This window comes from Phallusia mammillata, chromosome 3, assembly GCF_965637545.1.
Source record: "Phallusia mammillata chromosome 3, kaPhaMamm4.hap1.1, whole genome shotgun sequence".
NCBI classification, from domain to species: Eukaryota; Metazoa; Chordata; class Ascidiacea; order Phlebobranchia; family Ascidiidae; genus Phallusia; species Phallusia mammillata.
This window is the reverse complement of record NC_137254.1, coordinates 3,511,864-3,529,344: the sequence shown is the minus strand read 5'-3', so window position 1 is coordinate 3,529,344 and position 17,481 is coordinate 3,511,864. Positions and strand designations below refer to the sequence as shown.

Genomic DNA, 17,481 nt, shown 5'->3' with positions numbered 1-17,481 from the left:
GCTCAAGTCAATTTAGTAACTTTGTTATCAGTTTTTCTGCGAGTTTCGGTCCAGAATTTTATTGCGTTTTTACATTTTTAAAAATAGTTAAAATCGACGATTAAACAAGTGTTGATGACGGGAGGTAAGGCTTAGTTGTTTCATAGACGCAAAGACCCTGTGTCGACGTTAAGCCCCGGATCATGTTTCTGAGTGCAAAGGCATTCGCGAAATAAGAGACTGACACGGTCCTGATTTGTGTCCAAAATCATTGGTCCGAAAAAGGTTAATTTTAATTAAATTTCTTGTGCTGCAGTGTTCCAAGACCGTCTTAGCTTTTTAGACATTTTTATTTTTCAACCTGTCAACTACAAAACCTAAGTAGTCAACATTAAACCGGCAAAGTCATTGATTGCGTGTTAGTATTCACATTGCTCAGTCTGTTGCCTAAATTATGGATGCACGTGTTTCAAAACGATCACAAACAGAAGAAGCTTCGGAAAATATGAAGGGATCAACTAAAAAAGGTCAGTTTTCCACATTTTATATGATCTAAAGTTGTTTATTGAAAAGCAAAACATTGGTTAATGTAAGCATTAAAAAGTAAACTTTTTTTGTAATATAGCGAAAAAGAAAACGGTGAAATTAACTTTAAAAGATCAAACAGTGGAACAACCAATCAACATTCCGAATGCTGGTACCGAAAGTGTTGAAGTAAAACCGGTAAAGAAATTAAAATAATGACACTATTAATTAACAATTATGCTTCATTTGTTTTCATTCCACCACCACGTATAATAATAAACAAGTAAAATTCAATACTGCGAGGACCTACGTTGCTTATTAAATTACCAAAACAATCATTCATGGGTAAGAAAGCTCTTTGTAGTAAAAAATGCAAAGAAATTTTAAGAGAAAATTTGTCTTTCTCCTTTAATTTGTATTTAGCAATCAAACATAAAAGTAAAACGTTAAAAAAATGATTTGTCATCTAGGTTTCATGCAATGTCAAATACGGTGAAAATGAATACAGCATGTCCTCACCGCCACAATACACAGGTAATATTAAATTCAGGCTCGTAGATTTTTTGTCTATTTGCGTACATTGAACAAACACACTGGGTTTCGTTGAAAAAGGCTTGTTTGATAAAAATCAAATTACAAAAGATAGAAAGTTAAAATTAGCTGCTTTTCAAACATAACATCGATCGCGAATAAATTCTGAGACATATAAAGAAGTAATAAAAAATATCTTTTTCAAAAAAATAGAAGCTTTTTTTGTTGCTAGTACAAGTACCAGTGAATCCGAAAATCATTAACCAGGAAACATCAAAGTTAAGGAGCCATTGTACGTATACTGGTAATAATTTTGTGGGTTTCTGTTCAGGTTCAAGTAAGTATGAGAAAAACGACACTTTATAAAGAGTTCATGGTCATATTTTTCTAACAGACTTGTACATGGCTAGTGTTTCCATAAGGAGTGTGCTCTGCTGCATTTTCAAACACTTCTTGTTCCAGCGATGGAAAAAGCCGCTTGAATATTTGTACGTCGTCTTGAACTTGCTTGAAACGTAATTATGAGTAAATATTCTGATTGTATATATCTCTAAAAATGCTGACGGATAGGGTTATTTTGGTTGGGGTAAGGCATTATCATCACCAGTTCAATAACACTAACTTAAAAAGTTAGTTCGCAATTTAAAATTTAAAAGAAACGTACTTCCCAATCCTATCCCTCTTTAGTTGTTAAATTAATAACCCAGCTCTTTGCGCCACTTATCTGAATTATGCAAAGTGTGAAGCTGTCGTGATGTATGGTGTCATTATCTCATCCATAATTTTGCGTTTGATTAGTCACGAACGTATCAAAAAGTGTCAGTATTTAATGAAGCATTTCTGTTTTCAGCAAAACAGAAAATAATTTCAAAAAAAAACCAGCAGCGCAAAAGCCGAGGATCACACGTTGGTATTTGACGATAGTGACATATTTAATTAGAATAAACCATATTCACGATTGATGATGGTTGATTGAGTAACAATTAAACTGATTGGTTCCTAGTAATTTGGTTACCGCTTCTGATAACCCTTTTTCTGGAAAACACACGAAGAGTTTTCTCGAATTTCTCGAATTTCTCGAATTTCTCGAATTTCTCGAATTGACTAGAATGCATTCAAATTATAAAACTAAAATGATCTAACGACAAAAATAAGTGCCCAAATCTTGTTTATCTACTATTCTTAAGCGACACTTGTTTCACCTTTTTGTCATTCTTTTACGTGACTTAAGTGGGTATAAACGGGTGTAACTGATGTGGCCCTTCACGTCACTGATGGTGAAATGAGCATTAGCCGAAACGGTTGAAAAATAAAGCATGTCGCTTTTTACGTCTATTTTGTTAACCGTTAAATTTTTAAACAGATAGTGTTCGAAAATGAATTTGTTAACCGTTAAATTTTCAAACAGATAGTGTTCGAAAAAAAATTTAAAAAAGATCTAAACATTCTTTTTTTGTGTTTTTGTCAGAAAAAAGATAAAGTGGTTCCTTCAAAATCAAAGAACCTCGACTCTTATTTTCCAGATGATTTTGATGTTGACAGTGAATTTGGGTGGGACGGGAACTGCTTCGGGGATTAGGATTTGGAAACTAATGTAAGTAAATAAGTTTAAAAGTTAGTGATTAGTGTGGTGCATTTTGTCGTGCATGTATATCACTGCCAAAACAAACAAACGTATGACTTCATTAAGTCACAAATTAATTACATAAACTATTTATTTGCATAAACAGGCAAATGCTGTAGCTCTAAATTTACACGAACACTAGTGACAACGTAGACTAGTAACCAACTTACTCAAAATGTCTAGTTAAAAACTTTGTGAAGGTGTCAACATACCCTTTATGATAGCTCTTGCAAAACACAAATCAGTTCAGTTCTGGTTAAGGTTTTTCGTGTTTGCTGACCTTGTATTCAGACCAGATTTTCTATACATTCTTATCAGTTATTATGTTTAACAACTGATTGAATTATTTTGACCAGTCATATCAAACTCATTACAATAGTTAGTTGATTTATCCAGCATATTTGCATTCCACATAAAGTTAAGCTACCGTAGATCAAGTAGGAAAATAAATGATGTTTCAGTTTATTTTTGCTGGGAATTTAATTCTACTCCCCACAAAACGCTTTAACATTTTTGAAATAGAATTACATTTTCTCATGAAGTATTGAATTATTATCAGTATTTAACAAATAAAAATATTTGTTTTGCAAACTCAATGATTTTGATTGAGATTTTTTAGTGGTCATAGCTTTGCAACAATATCTCAGAAAAACATTGGATACGTTTAATATAAAAACTTTGATGACATTTTCCGTTTTAGGTTTTACCCAAGGTAAAATCCGACCGACATAACCGACCACCACAAAACAAGGGTAATAAACACCATGTTTAATATAAAAACTCTTCATTTAAGCAATTTTTCCTCATATTTTAGCACGAATCGCCTTTGACCATTTCGACCCCAATGGAGCCCCAGCACAAGAGCGAATGCAAAGGGATGAGAACAGGGGAGGAATTCGCCACAACCAGCTGCATTAGGGAATATATCGGGGCTCTACCCGTTATCGTTAATTTCAGGGCACATGCAGTGTTTTTTCAAGGTGTTTTCTCCAGCGGTTTCCCAAAATTTGGACTTGCAACTACAACTACAGTTTTTGGTATTTAAATGAAACACTTGCGGTCTCTTAAAACTACTTAGCGGTCACCCAAACCAAATCTTAAAAAAACCCTGGGCACATAGACTTTAAATTGTACAAAACGTGATTCTACATCATTACCTAGTTTCCCAAATACCGATCAGTTTTAAAATTTTGCGGCACGTGCGACATTTTGCTTTCTGTAATGTTTTTGGAAACAAATTTAAAAAGATCGAAAATACTAGTCTTGTATTTGCTGTGGCATAAAACTAACCAATCAATTAATAAATCTCCATTAAATCGTGAATAACAGAATTTTTATTACTTTGAATTTTTGAGAAAAGTTTTCCCGATTGACTTCCGGTACTCTTTGCTCTAGTGTGGCTTAGTACTTCATCTTGCAATGTGTCACACTCAAAATGTGTTACTTACACTGTCCCTTTCAACATAAACAAGAACATGTGGTTGTTATACAGAAACTCTTATGCTGTATACGATTTGTGTAATAAATGCCTGCAATGTCAGGACTTAAAATGTTTCTGTTTTGTGAAATCAGTCAAAACAATGTACGAGAACGTGATATAACTCGATCGAAAAAAAAATTGAGATCGTTTTTATCGTATTGTAAACTGGCATTCTACCCGAAAACGTTATAAATATACCGCATAATTTCCAACACACTTCGGTTTGTGTTGCAATTTTTGTATCAGAATTGTTGAGTGAGGGTGCTCACCAAAGAGTGAGTTCAAAAGCAACGTAGCATATTGCCTACAGACATGCATGACCTTTTAGTATACTGTGCCATATACAAAAGGTGTTTCCCGCGTTGATGAATAAATATCACGATTAAATTGGTTTATACGCGACATTAGATAACACCTTCAATACAACGTTAAAAATTGTAGGTGGAAAGCTACTTGTACTAACATGTAAATCTGCAATGTCAAAAAATATATTCTTCTTTAAATAATCAAATTTAAAGCAAATTATAGTTGTAATTTGGCTGGTTTCGTACCGGTTGCAACTGGTTGTCTAGGTTTTCCTTACTGCTAATCAGAAATGTCCACACATTGTTCAGACCAACAAATAAACAAGCGGTTTCAGGTCTACATAAGGTACTTCAAACCTGTTGTACTGAATTAACAAGAGCTATAAAACACAGAAAAATCAGATAGTTGTTTTTACTGCATTACACAACCACACATCACAACAAAATATGAATAATGTTTAATGTGTATCAAGAGCCAAGCCATGCATTTATCAATACAATGGGGACCAACTTGGCGACAGAAGCCTTGGAAGAAGAAACACAGAAATCTTCAGAACGCAGGCCTACTGCATTTTCCAGACCGGCAGATATTGATTTTTGCGTGTGTGAAATGGATTACAAAGAAGAAATTGGAATCGACCATATACATCGAAATATAACTAGCCAAGATTATAATATGAAATCTTTAAATATAAGCATGCAACACCTTGTTTGTAACAAACACTATCTATTGCTCAAATTCGTACGGAAATTAGGCTTTCAAAACTATCGTGTTATTTACATTTTTTAAAACCCGAGTGCTACCTTAAGATAACCAAATGGTTCAAAGGCTACCAGTTCAGAACATAAGTATAAACGTGTTGAAGCAATGCGTTTATATAAATTGTTTTGTGCTATTGTCAAAGTGGCTTTGTTCAAATTAGCATGTCATGATTTTCATTCAAACAAAAACAGGGCCCAATCTCTTTTGAAACTTCTGCTTGCATTTTTTGTGCCATTTTTTAGTAATGTAGTAAAACTACATATTGTTTAATATCGTCACTGTGTTTTGTGCTGCATCCTTTCTTTCGGCGCCTGAAACTATCCAACAGGGTTTCTTTGGGTGGTTTCTTTTCCTGTTAAACCCCACCCTCTTTTCCTAACACGGGTGGTTAGCTTTAGTTCTCAACTTGACTGGTTTTACCAACGGTGCCCTACCGGCTCTTTTAAGAATTAGTCTAGCGGGCATAGGGTTAGTGACCCCCAGACAAAAATCATTTTGTTATGGGTTTAATTTGTGTTAAATTAAATACCATAAATGAGATTCAAAGGTGAATATAACCACGCTCAACAGAGGCTACCGCGCTAAAATAATTGAAAATGTTATTTCCTGATTCATTGCATAAGCTAAGCCAAAAGACACAGTTTTGACCCTATGTGATTATATTGTACATAACAATTAAACAGATACACAACAATACTTTGACAACTAATTTCATGTCAGCACTTTAGCTATGAATGATGCATGTATTAAGTGAAATGATGCATAATATTTATTTACAAAATTTTAAACAGCGTTTTTTTAAATGAAAAACAGCTTTAATTTGTTATTTGTTTTTATCTTCAAAAGTAAATAGTTATTTACATGCACACAAACAATGCTATGATGAGAATAATAAAAAGTTCATTTACTGGCGATTTTGTCTCGCATTGCGACCCTGGGTCAGTTTGCCCCATACGATGTAACCAGCTCCTATAATAATTACAGCCAGAAGAACAAACATCACAAGTTGGTAGCTGTTGCCAACTCCTTCTATAGCTTCGTTTCTTTCTCCTGTTGTATAAGCGATAAAAAAGTCATGCTTAACAAAAACAAAATGTGTGAAGAATTGTTTATTTATTGATGTAGCCAACCATGAAACGGTCATGTGTTCGCTATAATAAAAATCGCAGTATATGTCAAGATTGCAAGAAGCCATCGAACCAGTCTCGTTGTTACAGCAACGGATACAAGAAAATAAAATTAGAGATGGGATTCGAACCCATGAAATATGTTTTAAGGTAATTGTCTAATTTTATTTACCTATTTATATGTGTCTTTTGATGCAAACATAGCCTTTTTTTGAAGTAAGTCAAGGCAGTTAACAAAGGTGCGGTTGTTAATGTTACCAGTCAAGTTAATCACATATACATCTATGTAAGTAGTCACCAAGCCACAGTACAATAAATGGGGAAAATATTTCGAAAACTTAAGTTATTATGCCCCAAGAGGTGTGACTTGCTTGCTAGAACTACAAATTTGCTTAGCAAAAGCTCGTGTATCAGCAATATTATCTAGAATATAGATTAAATGATGTTTAAATTGCGTTACCAAGCAAGTGCATATAACCGGTACCTTGAACGATATGCACTGGCCCTGCAGAAAGCAGTTGATGGCGACCATTGTCTTCAACAGATCGCCGTTTCTTACCAGAACAAGTCTGCAAAACAATTACACTCATATTGATATTTCATTGTACACCAGTTTTATTGAAGGCGTCATACCGAATTACACACATATATATAAACACAGTGCGTCAGGCCGATTAAAGGCCGGTCTCCCAAGCATTCCTACACGGCACCGCGTATTATCCGTGCTATTACTCTATCAGCTGAACCAAACAAGAGGGTTCAAATACTCTTTAGTTTGCATGTAAGCTATGGACAGTAAACATCGTTTTTATCATGTGGTTCGGACCCGAGACGGCGGGATGGGGGACTAATCCAGATCAAGTTTTTTTTAGGTCTTTTTGGGTCAGACGCGCCAGACTACTCGGCCTTTGTACTGATTAAACAAGTAAAATCTCATGAGTGCAGCTGGTGTCAGAAAATATACCGTATTGGCAAGCGAACCTAGGACACACCAGTTTGGAAGCAACATACTTAACTCAACTCACCTGTTCAGGGCATTGTCCAGTTGAATTATGACAGACGGTCACGTCGCAGTGGATATAGATAAATTGTTCTGCGTCGGTAAAGTTTGTCCACACAAAGCTCATCAACTTGAAAGTTGCAAAGTTGGATTCGTAATTTCGTATCAACGTCTTAGCGTTGGCAGCCTCGCCTCCACTGGGTGGCACTACGCATCTAAATATTTCGATTCCAAGTTAAACAGAGTGAAATACAGGTGTGGAAAATTAATCATTGAAGAAATAAGCTCCCAAACGAGAAAAAAATGTTGAGGTAATTCAAGTATATCTTACCCGCTTTGTACAATTTGATAATTCGGCAAACTATTGGAGTTTCCACTGCGTGTCGCCCAACAGGTTTCCAGCTGTAAGAAAGGTATTCCACTTTAACAGTTCAATTTACAAACCAGTGCAACGATGCCAGAACTATTAAAAACTAAACTAGTAAATGCAGTGTTTTCTTGCACTAAAAGCATTTTGTTTTCAATTCACCTGGACAATAAAGTAATCATCGCCTACAGAAATCCCATCTAGTTTAAATTTAGCAAAAATGTAGTTGGACACAGTTACTTCTCCGGGCAAGCTTTCGGTAAAATATTCGTTGCTGAAGAGATTTAGGTCGACATCCAAACTTCCTTTTTTCTTTGCAATAATTTCGGCAGATCTACAATAAATAAAATGTTTGCGATTAATAAAAATTGAAAGGGAAAGACAAACTGTGATGCGTGTCAGACATAGTGCGGCAGGTGCTGTTGGGTGCATGTCTTGTTACATGTGGCAGATGTGGTATACTTTTACTGTATTTCATGTCAAATGTGTCGTGCGTGTCATGTGGTTTGTGCCATGGGTAGATTGATGTGTTCTGTGTCGTGTGTAATGTGTTAACTGCTGTATGCCATTCGTGGTGTGGTTGGATGTTTTGTATCATATGGAACATTTCTGTTTTCCCAGTGTCAATTTGTTTCAAAGTGATGTCAACAAAAGACTACGTGTTACGTTTTATGACGCCTACTGTGTGTCTTGTACATGATGTCTTGTGCCGAATGCCACTCCATAGCTGTTATATAATGGTTTGTTTTTCGTCTCTTTACCCGATTTGTGTACTAATTTTGGATGACGAGATAAGAAGGTCCGCGTCAAATAAACAAGTCACATTGAGCTTGTTTTGAACGTCACGCTGGATCACTGCAGGGGATGGAGCTAGAAACCTCCAGATCAGGAAAGACACCGACACCATACCGTTTTCATTCTGTATAAGAGCACGAAAATTACATTATATTTCAAAATTGGTATTTCATTTTTATTATGCAGCAATAAAAAGCTTATTGCACTTTATTATTACCCCTAGCCATGCAATGTTTATTACTTCTAACGAATAATGTTGTCTAAAAAAATAATAAGGACATATAGTCTATGAGTTCAGAACAAAATCCAATTTTACCTTAAAAACACCTTTGCATTGGCCAATGTCAAACGTAAACACTGGGTTTGACCCCGTGACCTTGCAGCTGTTATTGAGTTGAGAAAGGGGAGTTTCCCTGTCCAATGCGATGTAAAGTGTGTCACCGAGTTCGTAATCTAATGTGTTCTGTTGATCAGCTGTTACTCTGCGAAAATTGGACTGTCGTGTTTTTGGGCATTATAAAAGTCTAGACAACCTGTCATTTTTTTTATTTTCCAAACATTTATACTATGTTGCAGTTTTTCTAGCGGCATCCCATTAGAAGACCCATTGCTGATAAGTAAAAGATGTCTCAATCAATGAAAAACAAGCAATTGCAGGCTTATGACAAAAACAGGCAGCACAACAAAATGCTTGAAATACTTCAAATTTTTTCAACAATCTTCTGATTATTACTTTCAACAATTATCAATAAATTTCACAAAAGAATCAAAAAGAAAGTATTAACCTACCTTATGATCAAATTTGCAGTCCTACATTCAACAGTTGGTTGTATTTCTACACAAAAAGCATTCTTAAACCGTGATAATAAAGTTCGAGCACTAGTCCACTTTTTATGGATTAAAATTTACTTCCACGCATTAAATTTGTTATTTCATTGCTTTTATTAAATTTGTTATTTCAAACATTTCATGGCTTTTATATTGTGATAATAATTTAATGGATTTTATTTACCCCGCATTTTTATCATATAAAATGGTACAGCTTGGCATCAGCGAACTAACAAAATGATGTAATTTGGTGAGACAGAACCAAAAATAAGAACTTGATGTCAAAAGAGCCCGTGGGGAACTCTCTAGAATGTAATTAGCTAAACCAAAAGGAAATCTATAGCACTTGTCGCAATTATTCGGTGTTATCTTATTGACTAGATCTTAGTTTTTAAAATAAATATTGAAGTTTTTTTACATCGTACCACAACCCATGCTAGCTGAGATCAAGTGTATTATTATTATTTGCATGTCAAAATTGTGTGCCTGAAAGAAGATTTGCCTCACCTACTGTCGCATTAAATCCTCTGTATTGCCCGCTACCGTCGGTCAAAAACACAACAGTAAGATTTGTTGCTGTCATCGTGTAATCAGATGATCGAAGCGTCCCAGAAAATCTGTCCACAATACCCTCTTCGTTCTTGAACTGAAAACAATACTCCATTTAGTTACTTTTCGTATGTTCAGGAATGTTAACATTATGCCGCAGGGGGGGCGCACTTTTTGTCATAAAAGGCCGCATACCTTCTTAAAGCCGCAAGTTTTTCATCATTTAGTTAGGCGCTTAACAAAAATAGGATTTCACTTTAAACAAATTTATTGCTTTCCTCAATATTAGAAGTGAACTTTTTCGCACTGCAAAATCAGTTTATAATAAATATGTTACTCTAAAATACATTTTTAGGTTATATTATAAGTTAAGACACTTACGTATAGAATGTCGTAGTTGGTTTCAGTGTCAAATGAGGAAAATTGGAACAATAAGGTTGTGCTGCAATTCATTTGAAGTCTCCAAATACAACCAGCAAGGTTGGGGTAGTTACCAGGAAACATCGGAGATAGTAAATTGTACGGTATATCAGCAACATCTTCCCCGCACGAAGTAACTATAAAACACAAAAAGTTTAGCTTGAGACAACACAGCTGGTAAAATAGTTCCAAGCAATTGTTTTGACCATCGTGTTGTCGATTTTCTGTGACTTATGTGTAGTTGTCGATCCGATAAGCAATGGAATATCACCACTGTTTAAAAAGTGCTCATCAACTGCGATTTTTTTACATTAAAACTATGTTTGCAAATTATTATTTTTTTCAATGTCTGCAAAATAATAGATTTGACATCATTTTATTTGTTCCTGATATCGACCCGAAAACATGTTTCATCTACAATATATGCTTTAAGTTTCGGTTTTAAATGAATCGTAAGCCTGACTTACATGGTTGTAGACAAAACGACACAGATTCCGATGTGAGGTCTGTGACACAAGATATATAAGCAGACGAACTTTCAACGATAACTGGAAAAGATAAGCCTCCACCTTCCAACGTTCCAGCTAATTTACCTTGGTCGTCGGATCCCTCGTAAATCTAGATGTTTTTTGTTCACGATTTGCGCATAAGGTTAGGAAAGTATTTAAAATCTAACTGAAAGAAATGAAATTCGAACCTACGCGGAAACGAACGGACGAATTTCGAATTAGGCTCATTTCAAGGACTAAGTTCGTAAAGTTTTACCTTGCAAAAGTTGTTTGCAGCAAGCTGTCCCAAACGGAAATGTGCAATTAACCGAGAAGAATCTCCAGTTGAAACAAATCGTCGGGCCCATGTGTTACAGTTAGGGGCAATTGTTGTATAATAATGAGCACCGCTTACATTCTCCACTGCACACAGTGTGTCGGAAACTAAATGATACAAGCACCATTTTAAGTAAAACAGTATAACATGCTGTTTAACAAGCTTTAGCTCTCATACAAGCCTGTTCGCCACCATGGCGTATTTTCGCCCAATTTACTTGTTTAAGCCTACATATTCCAAAGTTTTCAATTTACGAAAATATATCTTTGAATGTTCGACAATATAACGGACAGTCTCCCCTTGTGCCGTATGACCAGGTATTGTTGTATGACATAAAGGGTTTGTGGGATGTTACTTGGTTGGTGTGCAAAAAATACATAAAAATTAAAAAAGGCGCAACGATGGATATTGCCACTCTGTTTATTATGCTAGGAAGCAGTTTCAGCTGCAAAAAATACGAAAAGCGGCATTATAGGATACTAAAAAAAAACGAAAATCTATATCAAGTTGAAAACGATGCTTTGCAGGACTTCTCCTGGCCACAACCAATATTTCCCTTGATATATACGTATTAGCCAAGAAGAATGCTCGCCTAAAGATGTCGCATTAATACTAAAGTAGGAAATATTTTTTTAAATACTAAACTATATCTAATCAATGTGGGGCCTGAATTTTTGTCCTCGTGTTACTCTCTCTGATTTCTCAATACTAGAACAGTGATTCCCAGCCTTTTATAGATCGATTACCCCTTTAAGTAACCCTCGGGACCCATAGCTCCCTTTATATAACATCCGTGATATTTGCAACACAACATTAATGTCTTTTGGAGCAGGTGTCGGCAACCTTTTCTCTACTGCAGACCGTTTTTGAAACTAAAGTTTTATCGCGGACCGGTCTTAAAAAAAACTACAAATATTTGGCAATGAAAAAACCTAAATTAGTTTGTATTCCCCGGGATACATGGACAAAATGTTTTAGACCATTTAAAACCTTAAAGATTATACAGCCTGATAACGAACTCGTCGCGTACCGGCGGTTGCCGACCACTGTTTTGGTCGTTTCTACTGAGCTTGTACTCGTGGTCCTCCAGAAAAACGCACAGCAAAGCTTAATGTTGTCGTACTGCCAGAATTTGACTTATCATGCATACCACTTAAGTTGAAATCACAACAAAAATCAATAAAGTCACTAACCTCGGAGGAGCATACTCAGAGCGCTCACAAAAAGTGCCGCTTTTAATAGTCGACTTGACATTTTTACTTTGGAGATATAATTAACAGCAATATCACTAAGTACCTGAAATCTGCACCCTCTGCAACAAACATGTCACATTAGGGCAGGGGTTCCCAACCTGTGGTACGCGAAGGTTTTTCAGGTGGTACGCCAGTAGCTTCCGTTTTTTTCACAAAAACTGGGTGCGCCCGGAAATGACTTTCGATGCGCTGTTAGCAAATTTACACCGCGCATCGACCAATTGGTAGACAGTAAACAAACACAAAAATCTCGTTAAATTTGGTTGTGGTGCTTTAGTGTTTAGTAGGCCAATATTATTATTCTCAATTAAATATATGTCGAGCCAATTAGTTGTTCTGCAGGAAGTGGTACGCGTGGCAGTAGAGAGCGTCATTTGGTATGAGATCGTAAAAAGGTTGGGAACCCCTGCATTAGGGTATAGCGGCACTCCAGTTGGAAACCTGAAACTTCTCAATATTGCCTCACATTTATTTATCAAGCGCCTACTTGCAAAGCGACGCCAATGACGACACAGTTACAGCTCAAATACAAGAGGAAGCAATCAAACTGGTGAATTGACGTTCGGTCGAACATGTCAGAGACTTTCCCAGCACAAGCAAACATTTTGGTCATTTACAACGCCACCGACACACCATTTGATTCAGGTAAAAATATTAAAAATCGGTATAATTGTAACCGAAATTAGTTAGGTGAACCCGGATTTGGCCTAGGATTTGAGGGAAAGGCGAGGTGGTTAACTTTGACTGAACAGAGTAAGCTTACCCAACCCTATCCACTATTATAGCGGATCACCGCCTTTAACTTAATAGATTTCTCCTGCACTGACGGCTGACTGCTAAAGACAAAGGTGTAATGTTCACACTGAACAACTAATGTAAGTTTAATAGAAATAATAAATATAAAACTGAAAGGACGTTGGCTATCTCCAAAGTTTCAATAAGTTGCAACACAACACCGCCATGTTTTGCAGCTACAATGCGAACGCTCTAAACACCATAAGGCCCAGGCAAGAACTACCCTAAATATAGCACGAAACATGGCAGCACAAAACTCACATGACCTCACCGGACAATTACAAATGTGCAGGCGCGACTCGTCGATGTCAAAATCATTGGTGCGTGACAGTAGTTAATAAATATGGCAAACTAGCGGTACGTTTTAAAGGTGCCATAATAAAAAATAAGGTGAAATCCAAATTATTAAACAATTACAGTTAAATATAAACATATGTGTTTCCACTGGTCAAAACATTTAATGAATAAAAATGTTAAAATAGATAAGACCAACCAAATCTAAACCGTAAAAATATCAGACTAATAGAGCAACGAAACTCATGGATTTTCTTTGAAACATAAATATGTAAAATGTGTATTTGTTTGTGAAGATTTGATTCAACAGATTATACATGTTTGTCGTAGGTTGGTTTGTATCCGAAACTAAATGTAACGTTGGAAACAATCAATACACTAGGTGGAGGCATTAAGTTAAAAATAAAATCGTATTCAGTCACCATAAGAAACAATCCCAACTTGCAAACCAAATCCACCACAAATAAGCTTGTTAAGATTATTTCCTCTCGACATCCAAAAACTTGTTTAATACTTAACCAGTAAATGTTTTGACCATAAAACTTTATTCTGGCTGTGACTGCCATTTCTAAACTTCCATTCTAGTTTTACTTAGTGGTTCCTATGAATCATTCAAATGTAGCAACTATTAAAAAAACAGCCATTTGCTTATAATGTTACAAACTTCGTAGTAGTTCCTCTCACAATTTGATTAAGAGATACATGCTACTCCAAAATGGCTAATTGAAACGTGAAAAGCAAAAATGTGACTTTGGTGTCCGTATAACCAATGCACACACAGTATCAATTGCATCCGATTGTATTGTTCTACAGTCATTGAAACAAACAAACTTTGACGAGGAAATTTTCTAATAAAAATAAAGCACGAAAAAATATAAAATGTACCGTAGTGACTAGTTTTTGAAGCCTCTTTTGAAACCGAATTTGGGAATAAATCGCTGCCTAGTTTGTTGTTTTGGGGAAAATTTAAAGCGATTTTATCTCGTGAGAATCACTACAATGCAATTTGCGGAAAGTTATTGTGAAATGTTATCTGCAGGATAATTTGTTTAGATTTTACATCTTGGGCCATTTTGCCCCATACAAGGTAACCAGCTGCGATAATTACAGTAGCCACAGGAACAAACATCACAAGGTGGAAGATGTTGTCAGCTGCTTCATTTACTTCATCTTTGTCTCCTGGAGTGTCTGCAATAAATATGCATAAGTATGCGAGAGCATTTGTTACCAGAACCCGTTCTTAAATGTTGGTGCTGCCCAATAATAATGTTAAACTACTATTTACATTGCGCAATGACAAGTCAGCAAGCGTCTTAATACATAATCGACCTGGTTCTGAATATTTTTATTGCAACAAGGCGAAGACAAAAATATCAGCATGTCATGGGTTTCGTAACCTCGAAACAATATTATCCAGTTGTTAACCTTTTTTAGTTTTCGCAAGCAACTTTGATTTTCCCAAAATAAAAAGAGACTAAAGTGCGACGTCAGAAATCAAATCAAGCAAATATACGTTTAATTTGGCCGAATAGTAACCAAATCGACTTGTGTTCAAAATCCAATGGGATCTAAACCTGCTCCGGTCACACAGGCAGCTTTTTTACAAACCATCGTGACAAAACGCATTTAGACGTTGCCCGCCCAACGGGTTTTTAAACAAAAAACAATAAACAAACAAACAAGGCATTTTAGATTCAAACACAAAAAGTTGCGCAATGTTTTACAAAACACAATCTGACATAAAAATTTATAAGACGGTTCCTAGGTTAAAAAACATTCAATGTTGCCAGCCGAAAAACCAGTAGAAGGTACGCAAAATTTCTGGCCAAGAAAGTACACATGGTGCAAGCATAGGCCTTTTACGCTGTTAAAGTCAGCGCTTGCGTGGCTTGGAAATGCCACCGTTGGGGCAGCTATTAACAACAAACCTTTCAAGGTACTAATTCGAAATTTTGCATGAACTATCAAGAAGTATTACTCTTTCCATCGAACGCGGTCCCATAGTTTTACCATAATCCGTTGTGACGTCACAATGCGATAAAAACTTCCTTTGTTTAAACAATCGCTGGATGGCGCACGTACTTGGTTGGGCAAAGTAAGGGCTGCAAGGTTGAGAGGAGGAATCGATCTTTACATAGATATCGGGATTGTCGCTTTGTAAAAAATTGCCTTTTCCATCGAACCTGATCCAATGTTTACAATGTTATATTTGGGCATTACAATTCACATCTCGACATATTATTTTTCATTTGATTTACGGCTGTTGGTGACTTGTAATTGGGTCAGTATGATCACACGCGGGTGTAACCATATAAACAGGCATTTCCATGCACGGTTTCTTGCTTTGGATGCACTGTAACGTGTTTAACGTTACATGATTACGTCATTTGAACTTGGTCACGAAAATAGTCACGTTATGTCATGCATCTCAGGATTTCGCAACCGTTTTAAACAATTCGGTAAAGCGCTGATTTCGTTCTGGAACTTTCCGTTGCAAAATGGACTTTTTAATCGCATTCTTATACAGTTGCCAATCTTTGGTTCGCACGCAATGCTTTTAGCTGGACAACCAAAGTTAATGTTATAGCCCTCAGGCGTTAGTGTTCGTGTCTGCTAGCTACTCTCTCTTTCTCGTCCTTCCTCTTTGCGTAATGCTTGTTTCTCTTACTTACAACATGTTTCTTTATGTTTCTATGAAATTGCGTAATTGCTCGACCATGGCGTATATATATTTGTGTTGTAGATGTACGGTAGAGTGTAAGTTTGGTTCTGACATGATTGTGTGTTCGGATGTGTGTTTAGTTTGCGTTTATCTTATGTCTTAATAGCTCTCAGTTGTATATTTGTTAACAGTTGTGGATACTTTTACATAATAACAACCTTGTCTTATTAACCCAAACAAGAGTGAGATTTTGTCAGACTCTGAGCCATGTCAGGTTAGGGAACACATTAAACAGAACTCACGTACGGTCTAGGTTAAATAGCCATCTTAATTATCTTGGCAAACTAGGGTCGTAACATGCACTCATTCATCATCGCCATTTTAAGTATTTTTGCGGGACTGTACCTAACTCCTGTTTTACCACAGAGGCGCTACGTTGTATTTGCATTGGTAGCATCACAGAGTTAACTTAGTTTAAGATGTAAAAAAGTTGTGTTAATGATGTGCGATTGACGTCATTTCTGGTATGACGTCATCAGAAGGTATGATGACGTCATGTGTAAAGTTTGAGTACGCTACGATGTATATTTCACAAATTGGCGTTTTTTGGAAGGTCTGTATAATTCTATGATGACGTCATAGTGACGTCATTATGTGTGTGACGTAGTCGGGTACCCGTTGTTTCTTTATAAGATTTGAGTTGTGCTTTTACAAAAGTAATCAATCGGATGACAAAAGCATGTATCTCTGATATGAAAAAAATTCATAAAAAATTTTGATGCCTGGAAAATATTACTGAAAATATGACCGATTTCCTTTGTATTAGGCAACAGACCAGCGTTTGGTAACCTAAGGCTTTTAACGGAAACCGCAAAACCTCATGTGCCCCACTGAGATGAGGTTTTGCGTGAACGAGTCCTGACAGCCCGTTTGCACTGAGCATATCGCGTTCGCTCAAACCTGCGTAAGACTATTTGTTTCATTTTTGCTCTCTGGTTTCGCGCTTGACTGATTCCGGCGCTCATATCCCGTAGAAATGAACGAACGATCGCCTACCGATTGCTTTCTGCCTATCAAGCAGCTTGAACCTGCGCAAAACGGTTTGTGTTATGGTTGTGTGTGGATTTCTGATTTTAAAAGTTGGTTTATTTGGCACAAATAAGTGAGGGTACGTTACTTGCCTTAAAGTTTTGGTTTTATAACATTGTTGTGATTGCATGTTGTGTTTTTTGTGTGTGTTTGAATATTGTAATTAAGTGCATTTAAATGGTGCAATTTACCTATCAAACGAAACCAGCCTCGTAAGAACTAAGCTTGAAACAAATGTTACATGTTAAATACATTTTGATCATATGTTTG

At 36.2% G+C, this 17,481-nt stretch overlaps 2 protein-coding genes across 2 annotated transcripts; one reads left to right on the top strand and one right to left on the bottom strand.

The window, feature by feature from the left end:
* The first annotated feature begins 300 nt into the window (after nt 1-300).
* On the top strand, nt 301-2,614 carry LOC145218240 (uncharacterized). Its single transcript, XM_080085642.1, has 6 exons — nt 301-506; nt 605-702; nt 975-1,038; nt 1,367-1,372; nt 1,886-1,941; nt 2,504-2,614. The coding sequence occupies exons 1-6, from the start codon at nt 434-436 to the stop codon at nt 2,612-2,614; spliced, it is 408 nt and encodes a 135-aa protein (XP_079941768.1). The 5' UTR covers nt 301-433.
* Nucleotides 2,615-5,818: 3,204 nt separating this feature from the next.
* On the bottom strand, nt 5,819-11,030 carry LOC145218239 (CUB and zona pellucida-like domain-containing protein 1). Its single transcript, XM_080085641.1, has 12 exons — nt 10,995-11,030; nt 10,761-10,911; nt 10,255-10,430; nt 9,832-9,970; nt 9,286-9,331; nt 8,813-8,978; nt 8,463-8,620; nt 7,864-8,035; nt 7,666-7,736; nt 7,360-7,549; nt 6,819-6,903; nt 5,819-6,257 (listed from the first exon to the last, which is right to left on the bottom strand). Exons 1-12 carry the CDS (start codon nt 11,028-11,030, stop codon nt 6,112-6,114), a joined length of 1,536 nt encoding a protein of 511 aa, XP_079941767.1. The 3' UTR covers nt 5,819-6,111.
* Between the last annotated feature and the right edge of the window lie 6,451 nt (nt 11,031-17,481).

Excerpts from the sequence above, each read along its gene's own strand:
- LOC145218240 (XM_080085642.1), top strand. The coding sequence starts at position 434 with ATGGATGCACGTGTTTCAAAACGATCACAAACAGAAGAAGCTTCGGAA. Across the intron at positions 507-604 it reads GAAGGGATCAACTAAAAAAG|CGAAAAAGAAAACGGTGAAA; the intron begins GTCAGTTTTCCA and ends TTTGTAATATAG. Across the intron at positions 703-974 it reads AAAGTGTTGAAGTAAAACCG|GTTTCATGCAATGTCAAATA; the intron begins GTAAAGAAATTA and ends TTTGTCATCTAG.
- LOC145218239 (XM_080085641.1), bottom strand. The coding sequence starts at position 11,030 with ATGAGCCTAATTCGAAATTCGTCCGTTCGTTTCCGC. Across the intron at positions 10,912-10,994 it reads ATTCGTCCGTTCGTTTCCGC|ATTTACGAGGGATCCGACGA; the intron begins GTAGGTTCGAAT and ends AAAAACATCTAG. Across the intron at positions 6,258-6,818 it reads GCCAGTGCATATCGTTCAAG|GAGAAAGAAACGAAGCTATA; the intron begins GTACCGGTTATA and ends CTTATACAACAG.